Raw genomic sequence first — 16,822 nt, forward strand, 5'->3', positions numbered from 1 at the left:
TGGGAGGCTACGTGATCTTTTCAATTTCTGTCTCTAATGATAATCAGATGAGCATTTTCAATAATATTTATCAAGTCATTCCATTTAGGTTCCTGTATCCTAGTGAAAAATATCAAGTCTCAATAATAGTCTATTACAGATAAGCTTTTAGCATGTAATAGGTTTTAATATCATTGTTACTGTATATATGTTAAGTAATATTTCACTTTAAAGCTCTAATCTAGACTAAAACTTGTACTTTTTTTTTTTTTAGGACAGCCAGTAGAGGGGACTTCATGTTTTCTGCGGATCGTTTGGTAGGTGGATGGAGGCTTTCAATTTTCATTTCATTGTTGTTCCTAGTGTTATAATCATAGTAGCCCAAGGGCTTTTTGTTTGAGAACATTCTGGGGTTGAGAGAGATGGTACCAAGTAACATCTTGCTAGACTTTGCAAGTGTTGTTTCTACTTTTGCATTAAAACTCTCAGTCCCATTCACCTCAAATCATTGCCTACAAACTCACTGTCTATAGTTCTGACGTACCACTACTTTTCAAGAGGATCTTGGTAACTTGATCCTGAGTCTTAAGTACCTCTTCTTAGGCCAGTAAAGTGAAGTAAATTAAAAGGAAACCAAAGATGTAAAGAGACCTAGTAGTTACCCTTGTGGTGTCCATAGAATGCACAAAAGCTAATAGCTATCTTATAGTTTACATGGGGATGGATGTCTATTTTGCCTCTTGTTTTCTGTAGTATCTTCACATGTGGATACTGTCTACACTTAGGGAATTCCTGTTAAGGATTGACCAAGCCCAATTCTGTTTAGCTAGTGTCATCTGAGAGGATCTCAGGCCAAATTGGGCTGTCTTAGGTAAGCCCTGTTTACTTCTTGTGTTTAGTTTACAAATCTAAGTTTGTTTAGTGCTTGGAATGAGGTTGACACATGTTCTGCTGTGGTTGCTAGTATTCATCACTTCATGAAATATACATTGAACTCATGTGAGTCAGACACTGTGCCAGACTGTGTTGTAGGTGGGAGGAGATTGAGTGGTAAAGCATAAAAACATGGTCCCTGATCTTGTGTGGTTTACAGTCTAAATACTGTTCTCATTGTTTAGTCTGGGAAAGAAAGAAAAGTGATTTATTAAGCTTATAGTTATAACCAGATAGTAGAAGACAGATTATTAAAGGGAATGTGATGATATTGGTGGGGGGAGGTATGAAACTCTTCATTTACATTTTTCCTAGGGAAATCTTTATTCCAAAAGAGTGTAGACAGTACATATTCTACTTTTGACTTTTAAGTATTCTTGGTTCAAAGGCCACTTCTATTTGAGCTTCCAGGGGCAGTAAAAATCCTTGGATTGCATCAAGATAAATGTAGTTGACATTCTTGGAGTGATAGGTTATTCTTTTTGCTTTTATCAAACCAAAGGGTTCAAGATAGCTGTATCAGTGGCTGCTGTGGGGAAAAACAGAGATCTTGGTATTCACTGATAGAAAATGATTTCTCTCTCTTTCTTTCTTTTGCTCTCCTTGTGCCATTTTCCTATAGAACATAGGAATTAAGATCATGGTTATTATAAAATGCTTGCTTGAAAGGGCAGGTATTATATCTTAGTCAAATGAGATAATAAGGACCCGGGGTAAAATTCACCTGAGTGGATGGTAATTTTGGACCTCTCTGTTCTCTGCAGTTGGATTTGAAGATCCTGATATTGGGGGTGGAAGGTGTGGAAGGTCAGTTGTGGTTGTGGTAGGGATTGGAGCTGTTGAGGTTTCTGGTGATGGGAATTTCTAGTATACTGTCTCTTCTAGCACAAAGGTCCTATTATAGTTGACATTAATTCTGTCTTGAGTTTGTCAGGATTGGCTTTCCTGGCACTCAGATTTTGAATTTTAACTCTTGAGAATAGGTTAAACCCTTCTTCTGGTTTATGTTCTCCTGTAAAGCTTGGACACACTAATTCTTGTCCCAAAGTTGCAGGAGATGGGCAGGTGGTAAGATTTCTTAGAGTAGTATTACTAGAAGGAAAACAAGGCTCTTCAAAGAAAATGATCCTCTTCTTTCCTTGTACTTTGCTCATAAGAAACATTAGTCTCCACAGATGGTGGTGGCTAGAGGTGACTATGCACACACACACACACACACAGTATTCATGAGGTTCCTAGACCCTCTGGTACTCCAGGTTGACACAGTGCAGCCTATTTAACATTTATCATTTTAATGGCAGCAGGGTGTTTTGTTGTGATAACAGAGCATAGGGCTTGACATTTCTCCCTGCTGTTCTTAATCAGTAATATAATACTGATTGGAGAAAATGTGCTCTACAGACTCAGCAGTGCCTTTTTGTAGTGGCCTCTGGATGTTCGTAGGACTATCTGATGGGTTTTGGATATTATATAACTGCAAGGATATTCCTTGTAGTTCTGATGGATTCTTTGCTTTATACACATTAAGATCATTAGGAGCCTTTTTTTTTTTTAAAGCTGAAGTCCTAATACATTCAACTGGATCCTACTTCAAGCTCAGTAAATTGGTTCAGTTCCATCCACTCATTTATTTCCTCCTAAGAAATTCAGGCTTTATTTCTCATCATGGTGGGCCTTTGTTAAAAAGCATCCACCTTAACTATTTCAAAGTACTAAACAAGGCAAAGCAGCGCCGGCCGCTTCCCAGCCAGGCTGAAAGAGCTTGGGAAGCTAGCTGGCCTTGTTGGCCCTAAATCACATACTGGATGGCCTGGCCCCAGCTACCCTCGCCGAACTGTGCAAAGAAGGATGCTCCTGGCTCTCGTTGGCCTCCCAGGTTTGCTTTCCTTCTTTTCCCAAAGGTGGGCCCTTAGGTCCACCGTCCAGACCCTGCGGCCGCTGGGAAAGCCAAACCCCGAGTGTCCTGAGAGTAACTGGAAGTGCCCTCCCAGGCGGAGGGGCAGTGCCGGCCGCAGCCGGGGAAAGGGAAGAATTGAGTATTGCTAATAACTATGGACTGGAGACCTTTTGGAGCCAAAAGGAAGACAGTCTTGAGTCTTTCTTGTTGTGGGTTGTAAATACCACATGAAGAATGAGTGCATGTGATGCTGGAAACTTGTAGAGAGGAACTACTCATGACTGAAAGGCTTAAAACAGATGTATCTTTCAAGTTCTTATCAAAAAAAATGACTATGAAGAAAATGATGGGTCAGAAAGACCAGTGGAAAACTCCCTAGGAGAGAGCCATAGAAAATGTACACTTCAGAAGAGAGATATAATCAGAGAACTCAAAAAAGGAAAATACATCATGTATGCCCTCAGAAGGGTAAAATTATTTTTATTCATGTGCATGAGATTACTCAAATAGATGATCAGATATACCAGTGCCTTGAACGTGAGCAAAACTTTTGTGAAAACTTAGCTCTTACTATGTGTGAGAGAACCCACACTGGGGAGAAACCTTATAGATGTGATATGTGTGAGAAAACCTTCATCCAAAGCTCAGATCTTATTTCACATCAGAGGATCCACAGTTATGAGAAACCTTATAAATGTAGCAAATGTGAGAAGAGCTTTTGGCACCACTTAGCCCTTTCAGGACACCAGAGAACGCATGCAGGTAAAAAATTCTATACATGTGATATCTGTGGCAAGAATTCTGGTCAGAGCTCTGATCTGCTTGTCCACCAGTGAAGCCATACAGGCGAGAAACCGTATCTGTGTAGTGAGTGTGATAAATGCTTCAGCTGAAGTACAAACCTCATAAGGCACCGAAGAACTCACACGGGTGAAAAACCATTTAAGTGTCTGGAGTGTGAAAAAGCTTTTAGTGGGAAATCTGATCTTATTAGCCACCAGAGAACTCATACTGGTGAAAGACCCTACAAATGTAATAAGTGTGAGAAAAGTTACTGACATCGGTCAGCCTTCATTGTTCAAAAATAGTACATACTGGGGAGAAGCCCTATAAGTGTGGTGCCTGTGAGAAATGCTTTGGCCAGAAATCAGACCTTATTGTACACCAGAGAGTCCACACAGGTGAGAGGCCGTATAAATGCTTGAAATGTATGAGAAGTTTTACCCAGAGTGCCAACTTAATCAGGCACCAGGCAACTTGCACTCACACTTTTAAATGCCTTGAATATGAGAAGAGCTTCAGCTGTAGTTCAGACCTTATTATGCATCAAAGAATTCACATGGAAGAGAAACCGCATCAGTGGTCTGCATGTGAGAGTGGCTTCCTCCTAGGCATGGACTTCATTGCTCAACAGAAAATGAGAACTCAGACAGAGGAGCTGCATTATAAATACAGTGTCTGTGATAAAAGCTTTCACCAGAGCTGAGCCCTTCTTCAACATCAGACAGTCCACATCGGTGAAAAACCATATATCTGTAATGTGGCTGAGAAAGGTCTTGAGCTCAGCCCTCCCCATGTATCAGAAGCCTCACAGATGTCTTGACCAGACAAGAAGTTATTATACCATAAACAAACAAACAGAAAAAGATGTATTTACAATGTAAGATAACTCATTTAAGATGGAGAACTCAAAGCAAATCGCAGATTTTCTTCAGAGCCCAGATTTTATTGGGGACCAGAAAATCTGCAGTTATAGGAACTTGAGATATGGTTTGACCAGAGAGCTGTCTTTACAGAACTGTATCAATCACTCCAGTGAGAAACCTTACAAATTCCCTGAGTTTTTTGAAAACCTTCAGTCCAAGCTCATTTCTGATCACCCACAAGAGGATTTATACAGGTGGGAAACTTACAAGTTCGTTGACTGTGAGAAAGCTCTCTAGCAATGCTCACCTCTCCTTTTTCCAAGAGAATTCAGATCAGAGGATGATATTTTTTAATGCCTTGTGAAACAGTGCTTCAGACAGTATGCACGCCTCATTGGACGTCAGAAAGCCCCACTGGAAAGAAACCCCAACAGTTGTGAAAAAAGCCTCTTAACATAACTGTGACTTTATTACCTATCAGAGAAGCCATACAGGTGAAAATTTGTGTGTTTGCCTTGAATGTGGCAAAAGCATTAAATGGAGAGCCTTCTTGGGTTTGCAACCCCCCCCCCCAAAAAAAAAAAAAGAAAATCTGATGAAGGACCTTATGAATTCTCTGAATGAGAAAACTTCTGTCAATGATCAGTTCTTGTACACCAGGGAACTTGTATAAGTGAAAGACCCTATAAATAACCCTAAGTCTAGGGGAGAAAAAAAAATCCTTGCAGGAAATCTCTACCTTATTGGGCCCCAAAGAAACTACTCTGGAAAGCATTTTGTAGACCTCTATAGAGGTCTAACTGTGAACCGTGTACATTTAACAGGTATGAGAAGAACTGTTCTCATAGTTAGTTGACCCCTGTAGTAGAGATGACTTTTAATGGAGTCGACATGCAAGCAGTTTTGTTTAAATACCCAGAAACTTGTTCTGGGAAGAGCTAGGGCAGATCAGAGTAGGCCTGATGGGTAACTCAGGTAAAGATGCTTTTCTTTTATCTGAACCACTGAATGATTGCTTTATTTTCAGTTTTTAAAATTTGGAACTCCAATAAAAGAAAGGACTGTAATTGAAAAAAAATAAATAAACAAGGCAAAGCAGTTCCCGGTGGGCACTATTTCCAGAGTTACCAGAAGTATATTATGTCCAAGTGTCCCTGCCATACTCTTGCACTTGCTGTGGTTTTGCATTTCTCATAATATAGCCTGGACTAACTGAATGAGAATCAGAAGGCATACTTGAGCCTTTAGTGGCAATCACGTGCCTCACCAAGGTTGGATACCTAGCAGCAAGCAACATGACATTTGGTTCTATCTCTGAATCTAACAGAAAATCTAACAGTTCCATAAAAACATCTACTTCTGCTTTATTGACTATGCCAAAGTCTTTGACTGTGTGGATCACAGAAATATGTGGAAAATTCTTCAAGAGATTGGAATACCAGACCAACTCACCTGCCTCCTGAGAAATCTGTATGCAGGTCAAGAAGCAGCAGTTAGAACTGGACATGGAACAACAGACTGGTTCCAAATCGGGAAAGGAGTATGTCAAGGCTGTATATTGTCACCCTGCTTATTTTAACTTATATGCAGAGTATATCATGCAAAATGCTGGGCTGGATGAAGCAGCATCTGTAATCAAGATTGCTGGGAGAAATATCAATAACCTCAGATATGCAGATGACACCACCCTTACGGCAGAAAGCAAAGAAGAACTAAAGAGCCTCTTGATGAAAGTGAGAGAGGAGAGTGAAAAAGTTGGCTTAAAACTCAACATTCAGAAAGCTAAGATCATGGCATCTGGTCCCATCACTTCATGGCAAATAGATAGGGAAACTGGAAACAGTGACAGACTTTATTTTGGGGGGCTTCAAAATCACTGCAGATGGCGACGGCAACCATGAAATTAAGAGACACTTGCTCCTTGGAAGGAAAGCTATGACCAAACCTAGACAGCATATTAGAAAGCAGAGACATTACTTTGCCAACAAAGCTCTGTCTAGTCAAAGCTATAGTTTTTCTAGTAGTCATGTGTGGATGTGAGAGTTGGACTATAAAGAAGGCTGAGTACCGAAAAATTGCCACTTTTGAACTGTGGTGTTGGAGAAGACTCTTGAGAGTCCCTTGAACTGCAAGGAGATCCAACCAGTCCATCCTAAAGGAGATCAGTCCTGGGTGTTCATTGGAAGGACTAATGCTGAAGCAGAAATTCCAATACTTTGGCTACCTGATGCAAAGAGCTGACTCATTTGAAAAGGCCCTGATGCTGGGAAAGATTGAAGGTGGGAGGAGAAGGGAACAACAGAGGATGAGATGGTTGGATGGCATCACCGGCTCCATGGACATGAGTTTGAGTAAACTCTGGGAGTTGGTGATGGACAGAGAGTCTTGGCGTGCTACAGTCCATGGGGTCACAAAGAGTCAGACACGACTGAGAGACTGAACTGAACTGAACTGAATATAACACATGATAGGGTCGCCCTTCCTACTGCTATAAGTTAAATCCTTGCCTAGTATGTTGTTGACTTTTTGCCCGGTGTTAAACTCCTGAGGCTAACAGCTAACAGGAGATTCTTGGCAAGTTCTCAAATTATTCTTCCTTTGACTCTCTAGATCAGACTTGTTGTGGAAGAGGGATTGAATCAGCTACCATATAAAGAATGCATGGTGACCACTCCAACAGGTAACTAGGGCTGTTACTCTCATATTCTCATAAAAATTCTGGGCTGGAATTGGGGGAAAATGAGCAGAAAGCAGTCTGAGTAAATCAGTATGCAAAATGAGGCATCTGCATGGTGCTGTTCTTTTAAACAACTTATTAAATTTGGGGACATTTAGTAAAGAAATTTATGTGAATGACTTGTTAATAGCTTACTTGTCAGTTTAAGTTAAAGGTTAATAAATATTCTTCAGCATTCAGATGTTACCTTTGATGACAGCACATTGGGACCCAAGCTAAGAATTGCTGTCAGCTTACCTTCACCTTTGTGGGGAAGATGCTGGTGTTAACAAATGAGTAGGGTGGTTTAGCAATGGAAACTCCAGGTAAAAGAAGGAAAAGTAAAAAAGAAAATAAAAACGATGAGGATTGGAGAAGAGGATTTAGATTTGTTCTGCTCTAACAGAGAGCAGTCAAGGATCCCTATTTTAGGGATTTGAAATTCTGATATGGTTCTTTATTAAATAATGGAAACTGTTATATCCAAAGGTTGATTTTGTGAAAATTAGGGACTAAGCTTGCTGCATCAAAATTGATACAAATTCAGTCTGAGACCAAGGTATGAATGTGTCTTGATAATTACTTCAATCTTTCTCTTCTGCTTTTAAACACATAATGCAGGTTAATAAAAGTGGACAGGAATAAGGAGGCTCTCTGCTGTGGCTCACAGTGGGCTCCTAGTTTGAATTTATGGGGTTTCTAGCATTCTTGGAATGCAACAGTTCTCCTCAGAATTCAATTTAAGAAACGTGTATGTGAATATCATGCTATCATAAGGCTTATTCCTGCTCGATGAAGTCTGCCTCTCCCAATTATTCCCACAGGTTTCTTATGAAGAATTAACTATGAAAAATCATGACTCTTCTTATTGCTTTCACAGGGAACCTAAGATGTTATACAGTATGTCTGGTCAAGAGTTGTTCTGTGCCCATCTGCTTTAAACCATAGATACTTTATTAAATAGTTGCTCCAATGATGAAAGATAAATTATTTGGTTTTATTCCCCCAACAGGGTACAAATATGAAGGAGTGAAATTTGAAAAGGGAAATTGTGGGGTCAGCATAATGAGAAGCGGTAGGTTTGTGTATGTGTGACTTTGTCTCTTTGCATTCTTAGATACAGTTGCTGTTTTCTGAGAGGCAGGCTTGTCTCCTGAGCTTAAATCTCACCACCTGTATTATCTATCCTCATAGTGTCTTTGAATCATAGTCCATGTGTTGCGGAGTTTGGCTAATTTTAATTGCAGAGCATCTTCCCTAGTGGTGGGTACCCATGGGCAAGCCAGCTTTGAAAAATTCAGAGGAGAGTGGAAGAATAGGAGGATGTAATGATACTATCTTGGAGAGAATAGGGAAGCTTGAAGATTGATGGAATATGTAATAGCACAAATTCAGACCTATAGAACTTTGAGCACCCGACTAGAGAAAATCTTTGTTCTGATTTTTAAATTTCTTTTGTGAGGAACAGTCCTACCTGTCAGGAGCTGGACTGAATGGTTTAATATTTTTAGTTTTATATTTGATGAGTATGTGATTATGTAGGCAAAAGAACTTAACTGTGATTAACCCTAGGTATTTCCAATTGCTAGTTTAATGTGTTTGTGTTTGAGTCCAACCAGTTGCCCTTGTAAATTAACCTTTGTGCAGCAAAATCACATACCTGTAATTAGGACCTATACCTGTTACATGGGGATGATTATTTCCATTTGACAACTTAATTCATTAATTATTCTTTGTACAAGATCCAGGGTATGGTAGAATCCCCACTTGCTTGCATTGGAAATAGATGGATTTTTTTCCCTTTGGCTGAACCTTGTGCATGTGGGATCTTAGTTGCTCTGCCAGGGACTGAACCCATGCCCTCTGCACTGGGAGTGTGGAGTCTTAATCTCTGGACCACCAGGAAAGTCCCTGGATTTTTTTTCACATATAAACATTCCCATTGCTTCTCTGGCTATGAAATTCTGTTTGTGAACAATTGGGTATCTCAAATAGAATAGGAGCTTTAAGCTCCTTTTTTAAAAATAGAAAGTAGCTCTTAAGTAGTGATGGGATTTTCAGAGCAATGCTGTTCAACCTTTTAAAACTGGTAAAGACAATGGAAATGACTTTTAAGGCACAATTTCTTCTGTTTTAGTCCAGCTTCTGCCCTAAAGGCAGCAACATGATCCTTGCACCCCTAGTGTATACCAGATGACCTTGGAGTGATGCACAGAGAGGGTGTTTTTAACTTTAATAGCTTTTGGTTTATTTCCATATCTACTAGAAAGAAACTTTTTATATTTTAACTAGTGATATAAAGTTTCCTCTTAAATGTAAACAAAAATAATTAAAGAAAAATATTAAGTAAATAACTGTACAAGAAGAATTTTGGTGTGGCCTAAAATCTTGAAGATGATGTGAGAATGATTGACTTTTAGCAAATACTTCCTTAAATGAATTCAGACTCAAAAATAGCTTTACCTTCAGAAACCAAGGGGATGATGGTGGTTTTGGTCTGGGTCTCTGGGGGAAGAGGGAACAGCTTATTACTTTTTCACTGTTTGCCAGCCAAGCCTCTGCCATTGAAGTCATTGCTGGGACTACATGATATCTCTTGATGTCAGCTTGATCTAAATGGAGAGCCTTTGGTCTATAGCCCTCATTCTTCCATAATATTCTATATTTTTGTCAGATGAAAGTAATACAATGTCCTTAAAATAATAGAATTAAAATGTTCCTGATATAGAAAAGTTCAGAGAGCAGCTTAAATGCTTTATTACCTGTAATCATGGAAGCATGACAACTCTAAAACTTGTAAGCCAGCAGTAAAGTTAGCTTATCCTAGTTTTGTTGACTAGCCCTTAATCTAGCTTCATTGACCTGAACTAAGTATAAAACCATATTTTATCAGAAGTGAAAGCTGTTAGCTTAAGAAGAATTGCTTCCATTTTGACAGTGTCTTTATTGTGTTAATAATAGTCACAAGCTCTACTTTGGCTTATTCTTGAACTTTCACTCTATCTACTCTTAATCACTCTTTCTTTTTTATTTCCTACTTCAAGGTGAGGCAATGGAACAAGGTTTACGAGACTGCTGTCGATCCATACGAATTGGAAAGATCCTGATTCAGAGTGATGAGGAGACACAAAGAGCCAAAGTATATTATGCCAAGTTCCCCCCAGACATTTACAGAAGAAAAGTCCTTCTGATGTATCCAATTCTCAGTGAGTTGCTTGCATTTCATTTGTAACCTTTGATTAGGGTTAAAATTCAGCTTAGTGCCTACCTTCTAGGTACCCTTCTTTAAAGATGAAACTGTTCCTAAATGTGTTCTTTTTTTGTTTTTCTCAGTTGGATTTGGAGTTGACCTGGGTAGTTCTCTGGGGAATTTTTATTGTGTAATAAGAAAATACACATTAGTCAAACTTTATTAGCTCCAAAAAACTTCTATTTTAAGATTAACAGATTGAAGCAAAAGATTTAATGAGGCAAAATATATAGAACACAGAATATATACTGAAATATGTCCCTTTTCTAGCTCAGCGTATAGCAATGATTTTCTCAAGGATTTATCCTCTTTGGAGGTAATAGTTTTTTCTCCTATTACAGTCTTTTCCTATGCTTGCTCAGATCCTAGAGTTTGGGATAGCAGGTGGGTATTACATTTGACATCTCAAATACTGAATGAATTTAGGGCTTGTGCATTTGAAAGCTGAGAAGTATGTGGGTTACATCTGTTATTGAAAATAACATCATTTATAAAAAACAGACATCTTTTTTTTCATTTATTTTTATGAGTTGGAGGCTAATTACTTTACAATATTGTAGTGGTTTTTGCCATACATTGACATGAATCAGCCATGGATTTACATGTGTTCCCCATCCTGATTCTCCTCTCCCATCTCCCTCCCCATCCCATCCCTTTGGGTCTTCCCAGTGCACCAGCTCTGAGCACTTGTCTCATGCATCCAACCTGGGCTGGCAATCTGTTTCATATTTGATAATATACATGTTTCAATGCTATTCTCTCAGATCATCCCACCCTTGCCTTCTCCCACAGAGTCCAAAAAAACCCCAGACATCTTCAAATGAAGCTTTATCTAGTAGTATCTTATCTTAGATTACTAAACTGCTTTTACTTTGAAGCAACTTCAAAGATATTTTGAGATGAATGTTAAAGTTGCCAATGCATTTGATTTTCATTTGATTTCAGGTACTGGAAATACTGTAATTGAAGCTGTAAAGGTTCTCATAGAACATGGAGTTCAACCTAGTGTTATTATCCTACTCAGTCTGTTCTCCACTCCTCATGGTGAGTTCAACAAGAGGCAGCAACTGGGGCTCTCGATGGTCATGGAGTGGTTAAGTGTGCATCTGTCCAACCATTCATCCTAAAGAAAAGTTCATTTGCTTTCATATTAATTCCTAACTGAAATTTGATAATTATAACTTGTGTTTGTCATCTCTAAGCTTAGTTGTAATATTTTACACCATTCATCCATTCTAATGTTGTTCAAATTCAAATGGAAAAGTATGAACTAGCCACACTGAAGGGAATTGCAATTGTTTTCATAGTGGCCCTGTTTGAGTAGAGCTTGCTGGTGGCTGAAAGGTCCCCATTTCTCCTGGCTCCCCACCTGAGTCTGAGAACTGCTCTCAAACAGCAAGGTTCTAGCTAGCCCTGTGGTCCTTTGAAGTAAGCTTTGTAGTATGAAGCAAAGAGCGGAAGTTTTTAAACTTAGACTTCTGCTCAAAGGGCATGATGAAAGAACTTGCATTCTCCATTTCCTGAGAGAGGTAAGCCTAATTTAAGACATTGGGTTTCTTTGCCATATAAGCTAAGATAATTATGAAAGTATCCTAAAAAAATAATCATAAAGGTATGGAGAAGTTTAGTGTTTAGGATAGTCATTAGAGAGACTATCATTTTCATGTAAGAAAAAATTTGAAAGTATATAACTGACTTACTTGGAAATGGTTAAATAAATATACAGTTGACCCTTGAACAATGTGGGTTTGAACTGCATGGATCCACTTATATGTGGATATTTTTCAGTAGTAAATACTATAGTACAACACAATCCATGGTTGGTTGAATTCATGTATGTAGAGGAACTACAGATACAGAGGGCTGACTATAAGTTATATGTGGATTAGCCTCCATGTTGTTTAAGGATCAACTGTATGTAATATTATAAAACTGTTAAATCATGTTTTTGAAAAAATATTTAATGATGTCAGAAAATCTAAATGTAAGAGCAGAATAAATAGCTTTAGTGAGGCTGACCACTCAGCCATCACCACAGTCTCCTGTTGACCTTCAGAACTATGAGTTAGGCTGCAGACTTTTTTAAGAGTCAGAAAATGAGTGACTTTAGCTTTACATATAGGAAGGTCATATCTAGGACCTGCTTACAGTTTTTCTCACGTTTGATCAATCTATTTTTAGCAACTTTATTGAGATATAATAGACATACAATATATCACATATTTAAAATGTAAAATTTGATATCTTTTGACATCATTGCAACAATAAAAAAATTTGGTCAATCAAAACAACAGAAACACAACAGCATTAGAATAGGATAAAATGTCATCACCAAATTTAGAGATGACTGATACAAATTATTATGACTACCAAAATCAGACTTGGATTTAACATGAAACCTAATAAGTCTTTCCTCAGCATGAGAGGCTAGACAGATGCACAATACTATTTCAATTTTTATTTTAAATTAATAGTGGTTGTCTTAGGGTGGTGGAATTCTAAGTGACTTATGTTATTTTTTAAGCTTTTTTTTTTTGTATTTTCCAAATGTTCTGCAATGAATTTGTATTTGTTTCATAAGAAAGAGAAATGTGTTGCTTCTAGTTAGAGCATTTCCTCATTTCCAAAGGTTCCGTATCTCAGTCAACCATCAAGAGGCTACAGAGAAACTACTTGAGAGAGTCACACTTAGTAGGCCATTGATTATTTTGCTGTTTCATAATAAAAAATTACCTGTAGTTCAAATGTTGATGGTTATAAAGGCTGATTTGCTTGGTCATCTGTCTATATAACAGAGGTAGCATTGTAAATTTTGAGATAACCAGATAATTATTGGGTTTTCTATCTTTGGAGTAGAAAAGTAACTGTGTTAGTTCTAATAGTATACATTAGAATAAGATACTCATTCTTTGACATTATAGATGAAAAAATCTTATTCTGTGGCATCCTTGCTATGGCTTTTTAGTTTGACTGGGATCCAAGCTAGTCCCTGTCCTTTCCTCCTCCACCTCCTCCCCACCCAGGCTAGAGTTATAAATTCTAAAAAACTAGCTTTCTGTGACATATCAAAAAAATCTTAGCACTTGTTTCAACAGTGTTCCAATTGAGAAACCATCATCTAATGTATGATCCTGTTTCCAGAAAGGACTGTATTCTCTCTATTTCAGCAGCCTTTAAAATAAAACAAACAAGACTCATTAGGGGAAAAGTTGCTATAACTGAATATTTTTCATGTATTGAATACAAAACAGTTTGATTCTAAGAATTTATTAGTGAATGGTGGAAACATAGTCTGACTACTGTAAAAACTTTTCAGGTATCAGAAATTATATAAATAAAAGATTAAGCAAGTCTAACTATTTGTCCAAAGGTCATTGCTCTCTGTCTTCTGTCAGTAGTAGACCTACTGATTGACCATAAAATTACTGAATTCCAGGTAATGTTAACAAAAAAATCCCACCATAATGACAATTTTTCTTTTATTTTTTAAGGTGCCAAATCAATCATTCAAGAGTTTCCAGAGATCACAATTTTAACTACTGAAGTTCATCCTGTTGCACCTACACATTTTGGACAGAAATACTTTGGAACAGACTAAGTTATTGGAGGAAAATTATTCTTCTGTGTAATATTACAGTTATGTTTTGAGTTTCTGCCTGTTTGGTTATTTCACTTAAGGAATGACATAGAAAATTGTGTTAAAGATAGTTTGTAATGTTTGGAAGTAGGTATAGTAAAAAGGAAATACTTGAGGTTTTTTTTTGTTTAGTTATTTCTTAACTGTTGGTACCGAATTCAACAATGAAGCACATACAACTCTGAAAATATTTTAATAATGCTCTTATACAAATTGCTGATCCCTCAGTGCATTGAAACTTTTCCCTAATTTATGAATCTCAGTCTAGAGGTTGCTTGCAGCCACAAATAAAACCCAAATGGAAGTCAGTTCATTGGTCCCCTATAGTTTGCATTTTGTTTAGTTTGCTTTTAGTTCTAGGGAGATTTCATGCATGTGGCTGTTGTCACCTTCCCCTACTCTTTACTTTGCGGTACTATACATGTTGGTAACTTGGAGAGAATGAAAAAAGAATACCTCCTAGAATTTTACGTTTCCGCTAATATCCTCACTCAACTGGCACTCAGTTGGCACTCTTCAGTCAAGCCATTATGTTCTTCATGGCTTGTTCCCTACCCTGTGCATTGTTGGTAGGTGCCTTGTCAGTGTAATGCAGTGAAGAGGACAGTGGGGCATTTTCAGCACTGGAACTGTGACATTAATTTACTTAGTTTGAACCAAGGATATCTGGATGCTGACAAAGGAGGGCTAAATAGTGTTAATGGTATTGATGCACTAGAAATAAATTAGTTGGTGTTGATTTTTCTGAGATATGGGAGGAAAGATGGTTTCTTGCTGAGTTTATGGCCAATAAGTAAATTAAAATGCTTCATTTTTCACTTGGATGTTTCTACTAAAAGTCTTTGATTTGGAGCTTAGTTATGTTGCATGTTTGTCAATTATAGTTGTATTAAAATGGGAAAAATACCTTGATATAGAAAAACCCTAAGATTTATATGTGTTCATATTTAGGCTTCTGAAAACAAGAGAAATCATCTTAGAAATCGATGTTCACATTCTGAAACTTGCTTGTAAAACCCTGATCTCATTTTACATTGATATTAAAACATTTTAACAGTGGTGGCTGGTTGATTACTTGATTAATTATACTCCCATAGCTCCGTAGGCAGCTGTTGTGGCTTCTGTTTAAAACAAACAAACAAACAAAAAAAACCCCAAAAGAGCAGCAGGCAGTTTCTTAGAAAGAACCAAAGCTGATAGAAGTCAGCAAAGATTTGGGAAAAGGAAGAAAAACTGGTATAGAATGGATTACATTTTCCCTTTGGAGTCTAGAAGCACTTCACTGTATTTTCCCCTTTATTTTTGAATACTGTCATAACAAACCAAGATTAATAGATTATCCATATTACAATTCTTCCAAGGCAAATGTTGCTTTCATGTTCTTATCATCTATACTTGTCAGTTAAGTATTTTGATACAATGTGGATTTCCTTCTTTCCTGATTAGCAGAAGCTGTAACTGAAGTGCATTAAAACCAAAATCTTTCTCTCCTTGTCCCAGGAAAGTTGTAAGTCAGCAAATTTAGATAGAGACCAGATCTTCTTTAGGTTGATGCATTGAATTAGTTGGAAAGATGATGTCTACCACTGTAGGCATCAGTGCTTCTGAGTTAGTGCTTATATTAGAATTTCAATATTTTGTTAGAAGTGACTTTCTAGAACATGAGACAAATTCATATTTGAGTATAATTATAAAACCATATTTCAAGCAAATTAATTTTATATTATCAGCTATTTAAATTTAATATGTCTCTGTTCCTTTTCTTCACTATACATGATTGGTAATTGATTATATTTGGCTCCCACATGAAAAGAATTCCTACTATAGGCAGTAGGAATTATTCAGTGGGGTTACATTTCCCCTGGAGATTTCAAGAAGAGTTGTAACTATATCTTCTGAAGTTTAGATCTTTTTAGCAAATGAAGCATTATCTGCAGGGTTAATCACTTGCCTGGTGGCTTCCCCTGGTGGCTTGACGGTAAAGAATCCACCTGCAATGCGGGAGACCCAGGTTCAATCCCTGGGTTGAGAAGTCATGGCAACCCACTCTAGTATTCTTGCCTGGAGAATCCCCATGATAGAGAAGCCTGTCAGGCTACAGTCTTTGGGGTTACAAAGAGTTAGACACAACCGAATGACTAAGCACAGTACAATCACTTGCCCAGACTCTCTGAGCCCAGGAAGTTTTCTAAATGACAAAAAATTAGCATACTATTCAAAACTGTATTGTTTTTAATGACATGAACTTCACCACGGTATAAACTGTAGACTCCTTGTTGAAGAAATCCTCACACAATAAAAACAAGAAGCAATATACATCACTGTTTCTCAAAAGTTGAAGGTACTGCAGAATCACTTGGAGGGCCACAGATAGCTGGGCCTCACACCTAGAGTTTCTGGTTCAGTAGGTCTGAAGTAGGGCCCAAGGACTTGCATATGTGAATTCCTTGGTGATACACATGTTGCTGGTCTGGTGGCCATAACTTGATTTCAGACATTCTTTTTTTTTTCAGACATTTCTTCTTACATAAGCATTTAATGGTACAAATTTCCTTATACATACTGGTTTAGTTATGCCCCACAAATTTAAAGATGTGTTTTCATTTCATTTGGGTCAAAATACTTTTTCATTTCCCTTTTGATTCCTTCTTTTACCTAAGGCTGTTTAGAAATGTGCTATATAATTTTCAAATATTTATTGGATTTTCTAGATTCCTTTTCAGTATTGACTCCTAATTTAATTCAGAATGCATTTCATATGATT

At 37.6% G+C, this 16,822-nt stretch overlaps 1 protein-coding gene and 1 pseudogene across 2 annotated transcripts in view; both read left to right on the top strand.

Moving 5' to 3' along the window:
- Nucleotides 1–15,117, top strand: part of UPRT (uracil phosphoribosyltransferase homolog) — a 31,741-nt gene extending 16,624 nt beyond the window's left edge. The window contains exons 2-7 of one of the 2 annotated variants that reach the window (XM_020882477.2): nucleotides 254–296; nucleotides 7,066–7,135; nucleotides 8,184–8,246; nucleotides 10,216–10,377; nucleotides 11,367–11,465; nucleotides 13,913–15,117. In XM_020882477.2, coding sequence (XP_020738136.1) covers nucleotides 254–296; nucleotides 7,066–7,135; nucleotides 8,184–8,246; nucleotides 10,216–10,377; nucleotides 11,367–11,465; nucleotides 13,913–14,019 — 544 coding nt within the window. In that variant the 3' untranslated portion in view covers nucleotides 14,020–15,117. The remainder of the gene's footprint in view (nucleotides 1–253; nucleotides 297–7,065; nucleotides 7,136–8,183; nucleotides 8,247–10,215; nucleotides 10,378–11,366; nucleotides 11,466–13,912) is intronic. The other variant, XM_070462015.1, reaches the window with a different exon arrangement.
- On the top strand, nucleotides 304–7,136 carry LOC139033163 (zinc finger protein 322-like; annotated as a pseudogene).
- Nucleotides 15,118–16,822: the final 1,705 nt, after the last annotated feature.

The sequence above is a fragment of the Odocoileus virginianus genome, chromosome X (assembly GCF_023699985.2).
Source record: "Odocoileus virginianus isolate 20LAN1187 ecotype Illinois chromosome X, Ovbor_1.2, whole genome shotgun sequence".
Lineage (NCBI taxonomy): Eukaryota > Metazoa > Chordata > Mammalia > Artiodactyla > Cervidae > Odocoileus > Odocoileus virginianus.